A 19,235-nucleotide genomic window follows, 5' to 3' on the forward strand; every position below is an offset into this window, starting at 1 on the left:
ATCGATTTGTTTGTATTATTATTATTATTATTATTGTTATCCATCCATCAATGTATTATTATTATTATTATTGTTATCCATCCATCCATCTATTTTCCACCTCTTGTCCCTCTATTATTATTATAATTATTAATAATTATAGAGGGACAAGAGGTGGAAAAATAGATGGATGGATAACAATAATAATAATAATAATAATACAATTATAGTGAGTGATTGTATACATGATCAAACAAATCGATACTAAGAATGTTTAATTGAAAATAATATTTTCACCACATTGAGAAAGACAAAAAAAAACCCGCTGGGAAACGTGACCACGCCCCCTTGAGTTGTCCCGTGGTTTTTCACTGCGAATGTCACGTGATCATGCCATTGGCTCATTACTTCCTGTATCATCAGTTCTCCAGTGGGGGGGAAAAGGCACAACGGACACACTCGGCTGTCTGCTGTGAGGAAACATATTTAAAGCCTTTTGCTAGTGTGGGTTCGTTGGGGCGAAGCCGCGTTCAACCGTCGTTCCGCTTCGAGAAGAATGCCCGCGTGAATGGCCTGTTAGCTGTTCGGCCTGCTTGTGTCCTTTTTCACGATCTTTTATTCCCCTCCGTTCTGTGAAATTCCCATCAGCAGCCAGAGCTGGTGACACTTGACGTCATCATGTCTAAATACACCAGCTTTCCCGACCCCATGGAAGACCAGAACCCTTTCCAGGTGAGTGACGATATATATAGCGAGAAAAACGCTCGAATTAGCCAATAGTTGTCATTAATAGGAAATACTGGGACAGTGTTGGCTGACGTGTTGCCGCTCATGTGACATCTTCCGTGTGTCGCCCACTTGTAGCGCCTATTTTTATGCAGGCGAATGCCACCTCATGCTAATGTTGTGCTAATTGTATCAAGTTTTTATGTCCCCAGGACCCAGCAGTGACCCAACACAGCAGCAACACCGAATATGCCACACTGGATCTGTACAATCCCTTCGAGGGCACGGCCGAGGTGAGCCATAGAGTGGGAAGGGGTGTAACGATTCGATTCAGATTTCGTGGTTGCCGATATGATCCAGGGACGATATCAATTTTTTTTTAGAGCGCAACGATCCGAGACGATTCAGTGCGTGGAAATCGATTCAGCAACTTTTTAGCAGATACTATCAACCAGTGTGACCATACCTGCCAACCCTCCCGACTTTCCCGGGAGACTCCCGAATTTCAGTGCCCCTCCTGAAGATCTCCCGGGAGGCAACCATTATCCAGAATTTCTCCCGATTTCCACCCGGACAACAATATTGGGGGCAGTGCCTTAAAGGCGTCCTCCCTCACCTGAAAAGGAGACTATTATATATGTCTCCGTTATCCATAGGTTTATCTATAACCCATAAAGTAGGCTGGCACGGGGCTATTTCTCAGCGTGTGTTTATTCCAGCCGGCACATTAATACACTGACACACAACATCTGGATTCCCATCATGCATTGCTTCAAAACTACGGCAAGTAGTAATGTCCAAAAACATAACAGAGACGAAGCAGAAGAACGAAGAAGAGACATGGCGACGACGAGTAAGAAGAAGAAGTACGCTTGCAAGTTCCAAAATGATTGGAAAAAATAATTTCAGTTCATCGAGGACAGCTCGAAGGGGAAGGGGTATGCTGCCTGCAAATTTTGTAGATCAGACTTCTCCATTGAACACTGTGGCCGAACGGATGTACTCATTCATGAACGGATCATTTATATATCCATAGGAGTTGGGAAATTGTGTTCGATGTAAATATAAACGGAATACAATGATTTGCAAATCCTTTTCAACCCATATTCAATTGAATGCACTACAAAGACAAGATATTTGATGTTCAAACTCATAAACTTTATTTTTTTTTGCAAATAATAATTAACTTAGAATTTCATGGCTGAAACACGTGCCAAAGTAGTTGGGAAAGGGCATGTTCACCACTGTGTTACATGGCCTTTCCTTTTAACAACACTCAGTAAACGTATGGCAACTGAGGAGACACATTTTTTAAGCTTCTCAGGTGGAATTCTTTCCCATTCTTGCTTGATGTACAGCTTAAGTTGTTCAACAGTCCGGGGTCTCCGTTGTGGTATTTTAGGCTTCATAATGCGCCACACATTTTCAATGGGAGACAGGTCTAGACTACAGGCAGGCCAGTCTAGTACCCGCACTCTTTTACTATGAAGCCACGTTGATGTAACACGTGGCTTGGCATTGTCTTGCTGAAATAAGCAGGGGCGTCCATGGTAACGTAGCTTGGATGGCAACATATGTTGCTCCAAAACCTATATGTACCTTCAGCATTAATGGCGCCTTCACAGATGTGTAAGTTACCCATGTCTTGGGCACTAATACACCCCCATACCATCACACATGCTGGCTTTTCAACTTTGCGCCTATAACAATCCGGATGGTTCTTTTCCTCTTTGATCCAGAGGACACGACGTCCACAGTTTCCAAAAACAATTTGAAATGTGGACTCGTCAGACCACAGAACACTTTTCCACTTTGTATCAGTCCATCTTAGATGAGCTCAGGCCCAGCGAAGCTGACGGCGTTTCTGGGTGTTGTTGATAAACGGTTTTCGCCTTGCATAGGAAAGTTTTAACTTGCACTTACAGATGTAGCGACCAACTGTAGTTACTGACAGTGGGTTTCTGAAGTGTTCCTGAGCCCATGTGGTGATATCCTTTACACATTGATGTCGCTTGTTGATGCAGTACAGCCTGAGGGATCGAATGTCACGGGCTTAGCTGCTTACGTGCAGTGATTTCTCCAGATTCTCCTGAACCCTTTGATGATATTACGGACCGTAGATGGTGAAATCCCTAAATTCCTTGCAATAACTGGTTGAGAAAGGTTTTTTTTAAACTGTTCAACAATTTGCTCACGCATTTGTTGACAAAGTGGTGACCCTCGCCCCATCCTTGTTTGTGAATGACTGAGCATTTCCTGGAATTGAGCATTTCCTGGACTCTACTTTTATACCCAATCATGGCACCCACCTGTTCCCAATTTGCCTGTTCACCTGTGGGATGTTCCAAATAAGTGTTTGATGAGCATTCCTTAACTTTATCCGTATTTATTGCCACCTTTCCCAACTTCTTTGTCACGTGTTGCTGGCATCAAATTCTAAAGTTAATGATTATTTGCAAAAAAAAAAAAAGTTTATCGGTTTGAACATCAAATATGTTGTCTTTGTAGCATATTCAACTGAATATGGGTTGAAAATGATTTGCAAATCATTGTATTCCGTTTATATTTACATCTAACACAATTTCCCAACTCATATGGAAACGGGGTTTGTATATCCATCCATCCATCCATCTTCTTCCGCTTATCCGAGGTCGGGTCGCTGGGGCAGCAGCCTAAGCAGGGAAGCCCAGACTTCCCTCTCCCCCGCCACTTCGTCCAGCTCTTCCAGAGGGATCCCGAGGCGTTCCCAGGCCAGCCGGGAGCCATAGTCTACCCAACGTGTCCTGGGTCTTCCCCGTGGCCTCCTACCGGTCGGACGTGCCCTGAACACCTCCCTAGGGAGGCGTTCGGGTGGCATCCTGACCAGATTCCCGAACCACCTCATCTGGCTCCTTTCGATGTTATATATATATATATATATATATATATATATATATATATATATATATATATATATATATATATATATATATATATATATATATATATATATATATATATATATATATATATATATATATATATATATATATATATCTATATATATATATATATATATATATATATAGATATATATAGATATATATCATCTCCCGAATTTGGAGGTCTCAAGGTTGGTAAGTATGAGTGTGAAATACATACTGGATACTGCCGGTGAAGTTATTCCTGTTATTTCTTGTAAGGGAATTACCGTTAAAATCATGGCTGGATATGTATTTTCATGTCCATTGATCATGTCATGTATTTCCTTCTCGTCAGCCTCCTCCTTAGCGAACCACTAGTGTGCCGTGGGAGATGATGTAATTTCCCCTAATTGGGTTAAAAACATTTTTTGCAAACCAGTAATTATAATCAGCAAATGTGCCGTTGTTGAGTGTCTGCGCTGTGTAGAGCTCGGCAGCGTAACCGTGTAATACTCTTCCATATCAGTAGGTGGCAGCAGGTAGCTAATTGCTTTGTAGATGTTTGTCGTGATCACAATATGCAGGCGACAGCGGGAGGCAGTGTGCAGGTAAAAAGGTATCTTAACGCTTAAACCAAAAATAAACAAAAGGCGAGTGCCGCTAAGAAAAGCCATTGAAGCTTAGGGATGGTTATGCAAAATGAAACTAAAGCTGAACTGGCTGCAAAGTAAACAAAAACAGAATGCTGGACGACAGCAAAGACTTACAGCGTGGGGAGCAGACGGCGTCCACAAAGACGTCACTCTCGTCACTTGATTGACACTCACGGCACCCGAGGGTCTTGTGAGATGACGCTGTCTGCTGCGAGATCATTATTAAGAAAAAATGACAGCGAGGAGGGCGAGAAACACTTTTTATTTCAACAGACTCTCGCGCCCTACCTGCCGTCAAAACTCTAAAGACTGACTGCACAGACACTGTCTTCACAATAAAAGCCCTGCTTCATCCTGCCTGCGCTAACAAAATAAGAGTCTCAGAAAGCTAGCGTGCACAAGCTAGCTAGCTACAGAGTTTGCCACCAATGTATTTCTTGTAAAGTGTATAAAACGAGTATGGAAGCTGGACAAATAAGACACCAAAAACCAACCACTTTCATGTGGTATTGGACAGAAAGGAGGACTTTTTTTTCTCCTCCATTTGAAAATGAGGAAGTTATCAGCACTACTGTCTGATTCCAATCAATGCAAGTCATCCGAATCAGGTAATACAACAACTTATATTATTTTCTTCATGAAATTAATTAATCTATATGTGTTAAACATGCTTGTATTAACAAGTTAAATGTGTTTAATGATAACAAAAACGTCTCTTTCATTAATAAATAAATATAAATGATATACAGGTATATGAATGAGGTAGATCCCCTCGACTTGGTCAATTGAAAAGTAGCTCGCCTGCAGAAAAAGTGTGGGCACCCCTGATCTACATCTTTTAAGCTACATTTAAACCACTGTGGGAGGAACTATGAGCAGGTGGGCAAAGTGTCTTGCTCCAAGACACAATGGCAGTGACGAGGATGACTGAAGCGGGGATTGAACCAGGACTCCTCAAGTTGCTGGCACAGCCGCTCTATCAACAGAGCTACACCATATCCAATAATTAACTTTGAAAAAATATTTTTCTTTATGCAGACAGACTCATAGATTTAGTCTTCATCAGGCCTGGGCAATTATTTTGCCTCGGGCACCAAATTTAGAGGAAAAAAATATGTCTGATGAACAGTAAATCTATTTTTAGGAACACTAATACAAAACCTCACAATAATGTCTGATTGAATGCTAAAAACGTTTTGACAGACCGCCTTAAAAACGGAATGGAATTTTACATTTTTTTACTGAATGAGACACCCAGAATGTACATGGGAAAAAACAATGTGGGATTTACAATATTAACTATGAACAATAAAACACTGAATATTGACAGCATATGAACGTCTCACCCCCTCTCGATCGACATATTTTACAATCAAGCGAAACGCAACAAAAATGCAACAAACACAGCAAAATATGAACGCGAAGGGTAAAAAAAACCAACAACCTACTATCTAGGGGTGTAACGGTACACAAAAATTTCGGTTCGGTACGTACCTCGGTTTAGAGGTCACAGTTCGGTTCATTTTCGGTACAGTAAGAAAACAACAAAATATACATTTTTTGGTTATTTATTTACCAAATTTGTAAACAATGGCATAACATACATATACACACAGGGTCCATTGCCAGGGTTAATGTGGTCAACATATACAAAATAAAAACTAAATAAGATAAGGCTCAGAATGGTTTCTTAACAAAACCTTTCTACATATAAAATGCTTTTTTTGATTGATTGATTGATTGAGACTTTTATAAGTAGATTGCACAGTACAGTACATATTCCGTACAATTGACCACTTAATGGTAACACCCCAATAAGTTTTTCAACTTGTTTAAGTCGGGGTCCACGTTACTCAACATTAAACTGCCTCAAGTTGTTGCTCAGATTAAATAAAATGACAAAACTTTTTTTCTACACATAAAAAGTGCAACATTAAACAGTTTCAAGTCAACTCAGCCTCAGATTAACTTTTCTTCCCCCCCCCCCCAGCCTGGCTAACTTGGCAGTAAGAGGTGGGAGCTGTTTGCTCGTCTTTATCTTTGTTGAAGCGATGTTCACTTGGGGGTGGTGCCGCTTCAAATAGGTTAGCATGTTTTGATTGATTGATTGATTGAGACTTTTATTAGTAGGTTGCACAGTGAAGTACATATTCCGTACAATTGACCACTAAATGGTAACACCCGAATAAGTTTTTCAACTTGTTTAAGTCGGGGTCCACTTAAATTGATTCATGATACAGATATATACTATCATATATACTATCATCATAATACAGTCATCACACAAGATAATCACATTGACTTATTTACATTATTTACAATCAGGGGTGTGGAGGGAGGGTGGGGTGGGGGGGGGGGGGTATGGACATCAAGTAGTGGACATAGAGAGAGAGAGAGAGAGATCAGAAGGCATAAGAAAAAGAAAAAGTATCTGCATTTGATTGTTTACATTTGATTATTAGCAATCCGGGGAGGGTGTTAGTTTAGGGTTGTAGCTGCCTGGAGGTGAACTTTTATTGCGGTTTTGAAGGAGGATAGAGATGCCCTTTCTTTTATACCTGTTGGGAGCGCATTCCACATTGATGTGGCATAGAAAGAGAATGAGTTAAGACCTTTGTTAGTTCGGAATCTGGGTTTAACGTGGTTAGTGGAGCACCCCCTGGTGTTGTGGTTATGGCGGTCATTTATGTTTGACGTGTTGGCAGAAGCATGCCTTACCGCTGCTGAACAATGTCGGCAAACCTCCGTCCTCCGCACCGCACAGCCCAAGTGTTCCCAAACGGGAGGTCTTAACGAGGCAGAAGGGTCTTCCAGCTCTAGCTTTTATATGTTGTCGTGGCCCGGTCGTTGCTAGCATGCCGTGTGTTGTGCCTCGTTGTGCATTGTTTACATAACGTGCGCTACGCTACTTAATATGTCCGTGTGGAAACTCGTTCGGTACACCTCCGTTCCGAACCGAAACCCCCGTACCGAAACGGTTCAATACAAATACACGTACCGGTACACCCCTACTACTATCTGATACATCTGATATATCACTAAGCTTTAGAACTTTGTTGTAAAAATCTCGGTCGCGTCTGTCCCTGACACCCGCATTTCAGGCTCACACTCTGTGGAAACGCTCCCCACCCACACTGCTTGGTGCTTCGTCTGAGCTTCTGTGACTTAGATGACCATAGTAACTAGTATATCATACAAACGCGCAGATTCCAACCATTGAAATACTTTGTATAGTTCAAGACTTACGGTCATTTGAAACCATCACTGCACATCATAATGGCGGCTACAGTTTTCATCTTAAAGATTTAAAAAAATTATTTGGGAATGTCCGGCGGGCCAGATTGAAAAGCTTAACGGCCCCCGGGCCTTAAGTTGCCCAGGTCTGGTCTACATCATGCTCTGACACTGGATAAATAACTGAAAAAAATATACAGCGATTATAATGTTGGACGTTGTCCTTTTGTTTATTGCCATCATGTGATCACAACATTCTCGCTTTCCCATGCAATTTGAAGCTCATATATTACCACCATGGGACATTTGGCTTCATAATTTTATCCCCCCCCCCCCCCAATTTTTGTTACATTGTGGCACTTCTTACTGGCGAGTCGGGAGGCGTCTGTGTTTCCTGTGTAGGTAAAGTTGGCACACCACTCTCAGCCCACCGAACCAAAGATTGTGAATGACTGTATAGAGGGCTCACTGCGTTCAGTTATGTCTACTGTTAAATAAATGCTCTCAGAGAGCGATGCACAGAGTGAGACCACTTTCACGAGGCTTAACAATTTTGATTGCCAAACAAGGCTGTCACTTTAATGCCGGTGACGTCCGAGGAAGAAAAACAAACAAAAATAATGAATTAAATTCTTGATGTCAATTAATCGTCCAGCCCTACCGTGCGCCATGCTCTACGCAATGGTTCTAATTGTTTGCATGGGTTTGAATTATAGTAGGAAATTATAGTTCAGTCAAGAAATATCAGTTGCTGTTATCCCTATCCCTACAATAGATTTGTATGTTTTTGTGTGTGTATACATTTTGGGCAAAAGTGATGTAAATATATATACGTAAATGTCGTTTATCAGTTGTAAATGATTGTAAATTATTGGTTCAAATTTCCATTATTGTGAATCCCTGTTTCTCACCTTCTTTCACAAAGTGCTGGTATTCACAACTTTCTTTGGCCCCAGGTTGGGTTATTTTGCAGTTGTACAGAGACCGAGTTGCCAACACTTAGGTTTTTTTTGTTTGGGCACTCGATTCCACAAAACGATATGTGGGCAAACTCAACTTAATATGACTTTTTGCTTTTCCCTTTTTGTGTATTAGCCTCCACCTCCTTATGAAGCCACCTCTCCCTCTGTTCCATCAATGCCTGCACAGACCCCACCCAGCCGTACCACGCCTACTCAGCCAAACAACTATGGCTCCTATAACACTCACAACTCCCAGGTATTGTTTGGTCTCGTGCATCAACATCTGTTTTTATTTTATTTTATTTAGTTTATGGACAGTGTGCACAATACATTATTGACAGGGAATAGATGGGTGCACCAGATTTAGCGAATAGCTAATTTCCATCTGTAGTCCTTACAATACACATGGGAGAAATAAATAACACAACCTCCAAAACAATAACAATATTATAAAACTACATGTACTCGCACAGAAAAGAGTACAATATAAAACAGCAACATATTCAAAAAGCACATCACATGTGAGCCTCATACTTGCCAACCTTGACACATCCGAATTTGGTAGGTGGGGGCTTTGACAGTGACATCACTATTGGGAATTTCCCCTCACCTAAAAATCTTTGTAGCACAAGAGCATTTTGACAATACAGAAAAAATACATAAATAATACATACCAATGAAATGTACAGTACAGGCCAAAAGTTTGGACACACCTTCTCATTTCAATGCGTTTTCTTTATTTTCATGACTATTTACATTGTAGATTGTCACTGAAGGCATCAACACTATGACACATGTGAAGTGAAAACCATTTCAGGTGACTACCTCTTGAAGCTCATCGAGAGAATGCCAAGAGTATGCAAAACAGTAATCAGAGGAAAAGGTGGCGTTTTTGAAGAAACTAGAATATAAAACATGTTTTCAGTTATTTCACCTGTGTTTATTCATAGTTTTGATGCCTTCAGTGACAATCTACAATGTAAATAGTCGTGAAAATAAAGAAAACACATTGAATGAGAAGGTGTGTCCAAATCTTTGGCCTGTACTGTATATATAGGTTTATACAAAGTATAAATAAGACTAAAATAACAATTAGGACATAATAAAAATGTCACAACACAATTGTACCCTACCTGGTGTGTGTGCGGTTGAACTACTTTGCATATCCATATCAGAACAATGACATTGACAATAAAGAATTGTTGAACCAGAAACGTGAGTCCAAATGCTGCCAGGTTTCATTTTGACTCATACTCATTTAATAGTTCAGTTGGATGGTATGATGCATGTGCATAAAAAAAGGCTCCCAAAAAACAGCCCTACTTTCAAATCGGTTCTCATCTTTCTCTTTGTAGTCTACATAACATGTTATGTTGGTGCTTTGGTTAAAATTGTGCATAGATTTTATTTTAAAAGGTCGACTCTGACTGGCTGTTTTCACAGAAATTTCCACGATGTTTATGCTATAGCTGACCACCGTAATTGACCTTTATTTATCCCTCTAGTCTCTAAGAAGCACTTTTGATGTAACTAGCTGTGTGCTTTTTATAATCATTTATTGTTTGCATTCTTATTACTGTATTTTCTGGACTATACGCCACTACGTTTTTCCCAAGCTTTGAAAAACGACTCATCTATGGATTATTTTTCGCTAACGGCTAAATTATGGAATGGATTAAGGAAAGAAATCAAACAATGTACTAAAATTATCCACTTTAATAAACTCTTCAAACTCAAAGTGTTTACAAAGTACAAGGAAGAAGAAACCTGATAAACATCTTGAACCTTGATTAAAAACCGAGAAAATGTTATTCATTCATTAACAGAGGTGGGAATCTTTGGGTACCTCACAATTTGATTATGATTTAGGAGCTACAATTCGATTAAAAATCGGTTATTTATGCATCTTTACAAAATCTTTCTATGTATATATCTAATTTCACAACGTACCGTATGTATCTGCGGCTTATGTGAAAAAAATGTTTTATTCTAAAATGTTGTGGGTGCGGTTTATATACTTGTGCGGTTTATAGTCCACCAAATACAGTATTTTATTCTGTATATAGTACTGTGTGAGCTATGAAAGATAGCTGAATCTCTAAGGGTATTAATAAAGTATCAATCCAATTTGTGTCTTCATCTTGAGCTCATAAACCACACCCAAATTTTCCTGCACATCAACAGCAGAACTACTAAGGCGAAACTCAGAATAATTTACATGACATTTGAGTCGGCATACGTTGGAATCGTCTATTTTGTTTATGGGGGATTTTTGATGTGTTGTATTTGTCAGCCTGCAGTCACTGCAACCACGACAGAGCTGATGAAAAAGCAGGAGGAGCTCGAAAGGAAAGCTCGGGAGCTGGAGAGAAGAGAGCGCGAGCTTCAGTCACACAGCCTGGGGCCTGGAGCATGTGAGTGTGGGAGGCTGGAGGGGATGAAGAAAATGTGACAAGTTAAAAACAACCTAAATACACATTCATTTGAAAATAATTGTTAATTAAATGTTTGTGCTTCTACATCAGCCCGTCAGAATAATTGGCCTCCGCTGCCTTCATTCTGCCCGGTTGGCCCCTGCTTTTACCAGGACATCAACGTGGAGATCAGCCAGCGCTTTCAGCGTATCGTTACCCTCATGTACTACTTCTGGATGTGTAAGTTTGTGCAGTTGTTAAAGGGGAACTGCACTTTTTAAAAATGTTGCCTACTGTTCACAATCATTATGAAAGACATGACAAAGAATGGATTTTTTTTTTAATGCATTCTAAATATTAAGTAAACGGAAATAAAAACAAATGGGAGCTCCACTATTTCGCCCATAAAATGCAATAAATAACTATTAAAAAAAATGTCAATACTCCATTTACATTTCGTGACTTGAATATTAACCATATATTCATGATATTATGAATAAAAGCGCTAACGCCGACAAACTATTTATAGCGGTGCTGTGATTACTACCGTACTTCCCTATATTTACATCATCTAGTGGTCTGCTGCTTCCTTGCTCCCTGTAAATTTATTCTAAATCATAAATCATGCATCTCACCTGGACAGAAGAAGTCTGAGTAGGTATTTCGAAAAGTTGGTACACTTTGACAGCCAGTTAGGACCCAAAAATGGCCAGAACGACACGAAAAGACACTTGGTCCCCTGCCCCGTTTCTTTGTGGGGATTATGAGACATTCTTCACCTAAATGGGAATATATGAACATCCCAGCAGTTGGCATCCTAATGACAGCAGACTTTGCACAATAAGTGATATTTTATCATGTTTGTTGGCTCTAATAAAGTCTGCAGTGAGCAATAATCAGTGATTAAGAAAAAAAAGCAAACGTGATGCGTTTTTTAAATTAATGCGCCTCGTATGCTTAAAATGCTCATACTCAAAATACGTAAATATTAAATGGTATTATAAATGTACCTGTTACTACATTACCACATATACTTACATAATGTATATGAAACCTTAATGGAGGTGTTTGGATGTTTTTTAAGGGCTTTGTATGCAGACTTGCGCGGCTGCCATAGGCTCCATTGTAAGCGGACTTTTGATTAGCATTTATTTAATATATATTTAGAATCGTCATGTCACTCATAATGATTGTGATAGATAGACAAAATTATTTTTAAAAGTGCATTCGGTGATGGGTAGATTTGCCATGAATCACTGAGGTACACATGCAGACTGGAAGAAAAAAAACTATTGGCGGTAGTACGAGTATGCCGATATATTGGTACGCCAGCTATTGCAATATTTAAACTTCCCACAACATTATTGATATACAGTATACCCTCTTGTTGTGTATTCTTTGTTTGCTATAAACCTCTTTCATTGTTCCTCCTTAATGAGTTGAGTCATCGTTGTGGGAGACGACCTCCAAAAAATGCAGTAGTTTACTTGTGTGCTTTTCTGACTCCGATGTAAAATAAGACTAGAAATACTTTTATTCCATATTTGCATCTAAAGTAATTTTTTTGTAAACCGCAAACACTACAGCACTGGCTTAATTCTTCATTAGTTCTCCCCCGTGCCGGTGTGCTCAAGATATGCATTCAAATTCCAGAGGTCCCATGACGGTATATTCAAATGACGGTATATTCAAAGTGTACTAAAATTGCTGTTAGTAAATCCACCGGGGAACATGCTGTGTTGTGTGTGAGTGTGAGGTGCTTTAAATGTGCTTTGTCCAATTTTTACACAGTTTAACTCTGCACTCGTTGAACAGGTGCGATAGATCAGCTGCAACAATATTGAGGACACAAATGTTGGCAGCACTTTCAAAGCTACAGTGCTACAAATACAATCACATTAACAGGCTATCATCCTATTTATCCTATTATGGTATGATCCTATTCAATAACAACAAAACAAAATGATTAAACTTATAGCTCCCAATGACCACAAAATGGCAGAGCTCCAGTCTTTATTTTAAGATGCATAGTGAAGCCTGCTTTTTCTTACTTTCTTTTTTTTTTTGTTTAGACAATAAAACGGATTGGTGCATACAGTGTGGGCTCATCTTGCTATGGGCTCAGAGGTGGTGTAATCGTCCATTAGTGTTGATTTTTTTCTTTCTCTTCTTTACCTTGTCCAGTCAGCACTTGCACTATGGTCTTCAACCTGATCTCTTCGCTGGCCATGTTTTGCATCGACACTTCTGTAGGTGTTGGTTTTGGTCTCGCCATTCTCTGGGCCCTCCTCTTCACACCCTGCTCCTTCCTCTGCTGGTATCGGCCTGCATACAAAGCCTTCAGGTGCACACCATCGCCACCCACAGTCCTAAAATAATTTGGTTCCCATGCTCTTTTAAATGTTTTTGAAGTGAAATTGTGATGATTCTAATCTACATTTAAAACTCTTCTTAGAGGGCTAGATGAAATGTGTTGGACATGCTTTGGTTTAAGTTGTAAAACTGTACTGATGACATGTGAGAATTTGTTTTTTTTTTGCATTATTCCAATAGTAAAACTTAACTATTTGTATTCAATTTAACACTGTAATTGTTTTCCTTCTTATTTCTAGGAGTGACAGTTCCTTCAACTTCTTCATCTTCTTCTTTATTTTCTTTGCCCAAGTGATCGTTTACATCATCATGACCATCGGCATCCCTGGATGGGGGGTTCAGGTATGTGATGCGGAATGCAAACACAGAAGTTTGAGCAGTAGCCATTGTGGTATGCAGCTCCTCCGTCATTGTGTTCGCACGGTGCGGCGGTAGTTAAACTGGTACAAATAGTATTTTCAGCCACACTCAACTTCACCTTGCGAAAAAGCGACAAAACCTCCGACTTGTGGTGGTGGTTTGTGTCTTTCAAGCCCTGGCTCTCCCCTCCATCTTTATAAAGACACGCCCTGCTCTCCAAAATGGCATACATACATCAAAAGTTTACATACACTTGTAAAGAACATAATGCCTGGCTGTCTTGAGTTTCCAATAATTTCTACAACTCTTATTTTTTAGTGAGAGAGTGATTGGAGCACATACTTGTTGGTCACAAAAAACCTTCATGAAGTTTGGTTCTTTTATTAATTTATTATGGGGCTACTGAAAATGTGATCAAATCTGCTGGGTCAAAAGTATACATTCAGCAATGTTAATATTTGGTTACATGTCCTTTGGCAAGTTTCACTGCAATAAGGCGCTTTTGGTAGCCATCCGCAATCTTCTGGTTGAATTTTTGACCACTCCTCTTGACAAAATTGATGCAGTTCAGCTAAATGTGTTGGTTTTCTGACATGGACTTGTTTCTTCAGCATTGTCCACACGTTTAAGTCAGGACTTTGGAAGGCCATTCTAAAACCTTAATTCTCGCCTGATTTAGCCATTCCTTTACCACTTTAACATGTGTTTGGGGTCATTGTCCTGTTGGAACACCCAACTGGGCCCAAGACCCAACCTCCGGGCTGATGATTTTAGGTTGTCCTGAAGAATTTGGAGATAATCCTCCTTTTTCACTGTCCCATTTACTCTCTGAAAGAACCAGTTCCATTGGGAGCAAAACAGGCCCAGAGCATAATACTACCACCACCATGCTTGACGGTAGGAATTGGTGTTCCTGGGATTAAAGGCCTCACCTTTTCTCCTCCAAACTGCTGGGTATTGTGGCCAAACAGCTCAATTTTTGTTTAATCTGACCACAGAACTTTCCTCTAGAAGGTCTTATCTTTGACCATGTGATGTTAGACATTATGTTATGTACAAGTGTATGTAAACTTATGATCTCGACTGTACATAAAGTGGTACCTCAATTTAAAAGTATTTTAACACACAAGCTGTCTCTTGGCTTTTTGTTATGCTTTGAATTGCAAACATAATTCAGTTACGAGCTTGGTTTCACATACAATTCTCTTACTTTTTTAAATCCTGCTGTATTTTTTGCTCCCTACCTAAAGGTTGTCTTTGTTGTTCCTTTGTAGCGGCTGGATCGTCAGCTTGGCTGCGCTTAAACAAAGCATCCCTGTTGGTGCGATCATGATGATGAATGCCATCCTTTTTACTGCCCAGGCCGCCGTTGGAGTGTTCATGCTGAAGAAGGTGACCTTTCAGAGTCATTGTCTCGCTAAGTTTTATACTAACACTAAGTTTTCTAAAGCGTAAGCTGATTATCTACGGTATGCATATTCTGTGTTTTCGTTTTTTGTATACTAGTCCTTCTCAAATAGTGGGGCGCGGTGCGTTGCCAGGGGAGGCGGTGTGACCCGGGAAACATGCTTGATCAGTATCATGCAGTATCATGCTTCAAAAAGCTGTGCTCTACAAAACTTGTATCCATTAAGATTGACTTCCTCATGTTGATTTTAAAAAATCAGAACAAATTGTTTTATAAATTTTAGTGTGAAGGGTTCAAGTGTTTTGTGCTGCTGAGTTAATTTTGCTGATCAATTGTAATTTATCGAGTTTATTTCATCTTATTTTTCAGTATCAAATGGTTCAAGTGGGTCAAAAAAAGTTTATAGTTTAAATAAGGATTTCATTTTTCAATTTTCAGGCATATTGATATACTTAATCTTTTGTTTGACTAAAAAAACTATGTTAAAGAAATGATGTGTTGCAAGTGGATCTATATTGCTTTCTTTTCTTAATGTTAAGTATGCAGAGGTGTACTTATAACAATTTTATACACAATTGATAATATTTATAGTCATGGAGGAGAATGTGGGGAGCGCAAAATGTTCTTTTTCTTCAGTGGTGCTTAACAGAAAATAATTGAGAAGCCCTGTTGTATACGTTTAAGTTTTTTTTTATTATTATAGTAGTGGTTTCATTTTAAACAGTAGAACCCTGGATTTTAATATGCTTTTTAAAACGGCACTATTATTAGTCACCTAATGAAACCAATTTGGATTCTCACACTATTATGTTAGATCCACTATGGACTGGACTCTCACAATATTATGCTAAATCCACTCGACGACCATTGCACCGGTCACCCGGGTGGGGGGGTCCCCATATCTGCGGTCCACTCCAAGGTTCTCATTGTCATCCCATTGGGTTGAGTTTTTCTTGCCCTGATGTGGTATCTGAGCCGAGGATGTCGTTGTGGCTTGTGCAGCCCTTTGAGACACTTGTGATTTAGGGCTATATACCGTAAGTAAACTTTGATTGATTGACTGTGGTCACTTTATCCTCCATATTGGATATTTATATGAGTAGTACTAGATGTTATCATTACAAGGACAGAGGAACCTTTGGAGTCTTCTGTTCTAGTAACACTATTGTTGATGTGTATGTCCTGTTGGCTCTCATAAAACTCCAAAACAAGATCAACATAAGAAAAGAACACACTTATGTGCTCTATGGGACAATATATACTCTATAGTCCGGAAAATACAGTATATAAAATGATTGAGGTATTTGAATGTTTTTTAAAACGCTTTACAGGCGGAATAGAGCGACTCCAATTAGGACTTAGACTTAGACAAACTTTATTGATCCGCAAGGGAAATTGTTCCACACAGTAGCTCAGTTACAAATGATGGAAAGGGTAAGGATTAGGGATGTCCGATAATGGCTTTTTGCCGATATCCGATATTGTCCAACTCTTTAATTACCGATACCGATATCAACCGATACCGATATCAACCGATATATGCAGTCGTGGAATTAACACATTATTATGCCTAATTTGGACAACCAGGTATGGTGAAGATAAGGTACTTTTTAAAAAAATTAGTAAAATGAGATAAATAAATTAAAAACATTTTCTTGAATAAAAAAGAAAGTACAACAATATAAAAACAGTTCCATAGAAACTAATAATTTTACTAATTTTCATTCATTAACTGTTAAAGGTTAGTGCTATTAGTGGACCAGCAGCACGCACAATCATGTGTGCTTACGGACTGTATCCCTTGCAGACTGTATTGATATACAGTATATTGATATATAATGTAGGAACCAGAATATTAATAACAGAAAGAAACAACCCTTTTGTGTGAATGAGTGTAAATGGGGGAGGGAGGTTTTTTGGGTTGGTGCACTAATTGTAAGTGTATCTTGTGTTTTTTATGTTGATTTAATAAAAAAAAACACAAAAAAAACGATACCGATAATAAAAAAAACGATACCGATAATTTCCAATATTACATTTTAACGCATATATCGGCCGATAATATCGGCAGGCCGATGTTATCGGACATCTCTAGTAAGGATGGAAAGGATAATGCAGGTATACAGTAGACTAAAAATGTACCATAGTAGCGATATAAAATTATAACATATATATAATATTTACATTTTATATATACAGTATATAACATATACTGTTATTATATCATAATTATATACATTTGTTATATTTTTTATTTATTATTTATACTATTATTTATCTATTGTTAGCTGACTTTTGCCAATTTTTATTTACGAGTCAGAAGGCATAAGAAAAAAGAAACATGTGCTTGTCTCACATACGGATTGAGTATGATAGGCAAAACTTCAGAAAAAGTGCAATTCCCCTTTACGTCCTTTCAGCGATAGAATATAATTTTGCTGTCCAGAAAGATTTAACCTAGGGAATAATGTTTTTTCTTTCCAGGTCCATGGCATGTACCGGCAGACTGATGCCAGTTTTCAGAAGGCCCAGGCTGAGTTTGCCACTGGAGTCATGTCTAATCAGGCTGTCCGCCAAGCTGCTGCCAGCGCCGCTACTAATGCCGCTCAGGGGGCCTTCACTGCACCTCGCTGATGAAGAGACACAATAGTTCTGGGTGGGTATGTAGGAAGGACAGGAGGTGAGGTTGCCTTTTGTGTAATAAAAGATCATTTGGATATTCAAGTTGGATTGGGCTTAGATTTTAGTGGGTGGGAAACCTGAGTCTCTGTATTTACCCCAAAGGAAACTAAACAACCAGTGCATGAGGCCATGATGTTTTGTAAGTTGTAAATATTATGTGTGGAAGTGTCAAATCAGGACTCAACATATACTGTAAGTGTTCATGTATACTCAGAGTAAAGATATTACACTAAGAGCTGTATTGAATTAAGGACCGTCATATCATGTTTAAGTGGAGCAGAACTAGCATGGAAAGCATCCATCTTTAATGATGTAGTGGTTGAACCCATCAAGCTTCAGACAAACTTGTTTATGAGGTCACTAACCTTATTTTAATGGCTCGTTCTCTACCAAATGCGCTTTTTTTGTTGTCTCTTAAACTAACAACTCCAAATGAGAACGCCTATTTATGTTAAAAAGCTCACACACTGTACAAGATGCGTTGTCTGTTCTTTTGGTGCTTCTTGTGTTGTTATGACTCGCCGTTGTTTTAATACAAATATACTGTCATGCAATTATCGCTGAGTCTGCTGCAGTCATTGAATCATTCTGCTGGGATGGGCATTATTTGTTGACTTTTGTTTCACCACATCTTTTGAAATGGAGAGAACAGAGTGTGAGGACATCCCTCATATTTGCTGCCACCAGCAGCTGCTCAATACATCTCAAACTAAACACGAAATAAGAACAGATTCGCCCATTATGGAGGAAGCGGGAGAGCAAAAAGTGAGTGAAAAACAAGAGCAATACGTACAAACATGTTAATGGCCAAAATTGATCAAAAAGACCAGAAGTTGCTACATTTGTCGCTCCCCATTTTGGAAAAACAATGAGGGGTCTGAATACTCGCCAAATATACGGTAGGTAATATAGTTATATCGCTAAGTTGGCAACACTGTTGTTATCCATGTTTTATTATCAGAAATATAAATACAGCCACAAATCTCATGTACAGTACAGGCCAAAGGTTTGGACACACCTTCAATGTATTTTCTTTATTTTCATGACTATTTACATTGTAGATTGTCACTAAAGGCATCAAAACTATAAATGAACACATATGGAGTTATGTACTTCACAAAAAAAGGTGAAATAACTGATAACATGTTTTATATTCTAGTTTCTTCAAAATAGCTACCCTTTGCTCTGATTACTGCTTTGCACACTCTTGGCATTCTCTCGATGAGCTTCAAGAGGTAGTCACCTGAAAGGGTTTTCACTTCACAGGTGTGCTTGAAGCTCATCGAGAGAATGGAAACATGCAAAGCACTAATCAGAGCAAAGAGTGGCTGTTTTGAAGAAACTATAATATAAAACATGTTTTCAGTTATACCACCTTTTTTTTGTTAAGTACATAACTCCACATGTGTTCATTCATAGTTGTAATGCCTTCAGTGACAATCTACAATGTAAATAGTCATGAAAACAAAAAAAACGCATTGAATGAGAAGGTGTGTCCAAACATTTGGCCTGTACTGTATATAACTGTATATTTTACCTCT

General features: G+C 39.0%; 1 protein-coding gene across 1 annotated transcript; it reads left to right on the plus strand.

The window, feature by feature from the left end:
* The first annotated feature begins 360 nt into the window (after positions 1-360).
* On the plus strand, positions 361-18,253 carry scamp3 (secretory carrier membrane protein 3). The gene is made up of 10 exons (XM_062030059.1): positions 361-711; positions 918-998; positions 8,591-8,713; positions 10,751-10,871; positions 10,983-11,111; positions 13,056-13,215; positions 13,484-13,580; positions 13,616-13,620; positions 14,879-14,996; positions 17,497-18,253. The coding sequence occupies exons 1-10, from the start codon at positions 658-660 to the stop codon at positions 17,644-17,646; spliced, it is 1,038 nt and encodes a 345-aa protein (XP_061886043.1). The 5' UTR covers positions 361-657; the 3' UTR covers positions 17,647-18,253.
* Positions 18,254-19,235: the final 982 nt, after the last annotated feature.

Source organism: Entelurus aequoreus, linkage group LG20, assembly GCF_033978785.1.
Source record: "Entelurus aequoreus isolate RoL-2023_Sb linkage group LG20, RoL_Eaeq_v1.1, whole genome shotgun sequence".
In the NCBI taxonomy this organism is placed as follows: domain Eukaryota; kingdom Metazoa; phylum Chordata; class Actinopteri; order Syngnathiformes; family Syngnathidae; genus Entelurus; species Entelurus aequoreus.

What these genes read in the sequence shown, in the direction of transcription:
- scamp3 (XM_062030059.1), top strand. Translation starts at nt 658, where the DNA reads ATGTCTAAATACACCAGCTTTCCCGACCCCATGGAAGACCAGAACCCT. An exon ending in AAGACCAGAACCCTTTCCAG is followed by an intron (nt 712 to 917) that starts GTGAGTGACGAT and finishes TTATGTCCCCAG; the next exon opens with GACCCAGCAGTGACCCAACA. An exon ending in CATGTACTACTTCTGGATGT is followed by an intron (nt 11,112 to 13,055) that starts GTAAGTTTGTGC and finishes TACCTTGTCCAG; the next exon opens with TCAGCACTTGCACTATGGTC.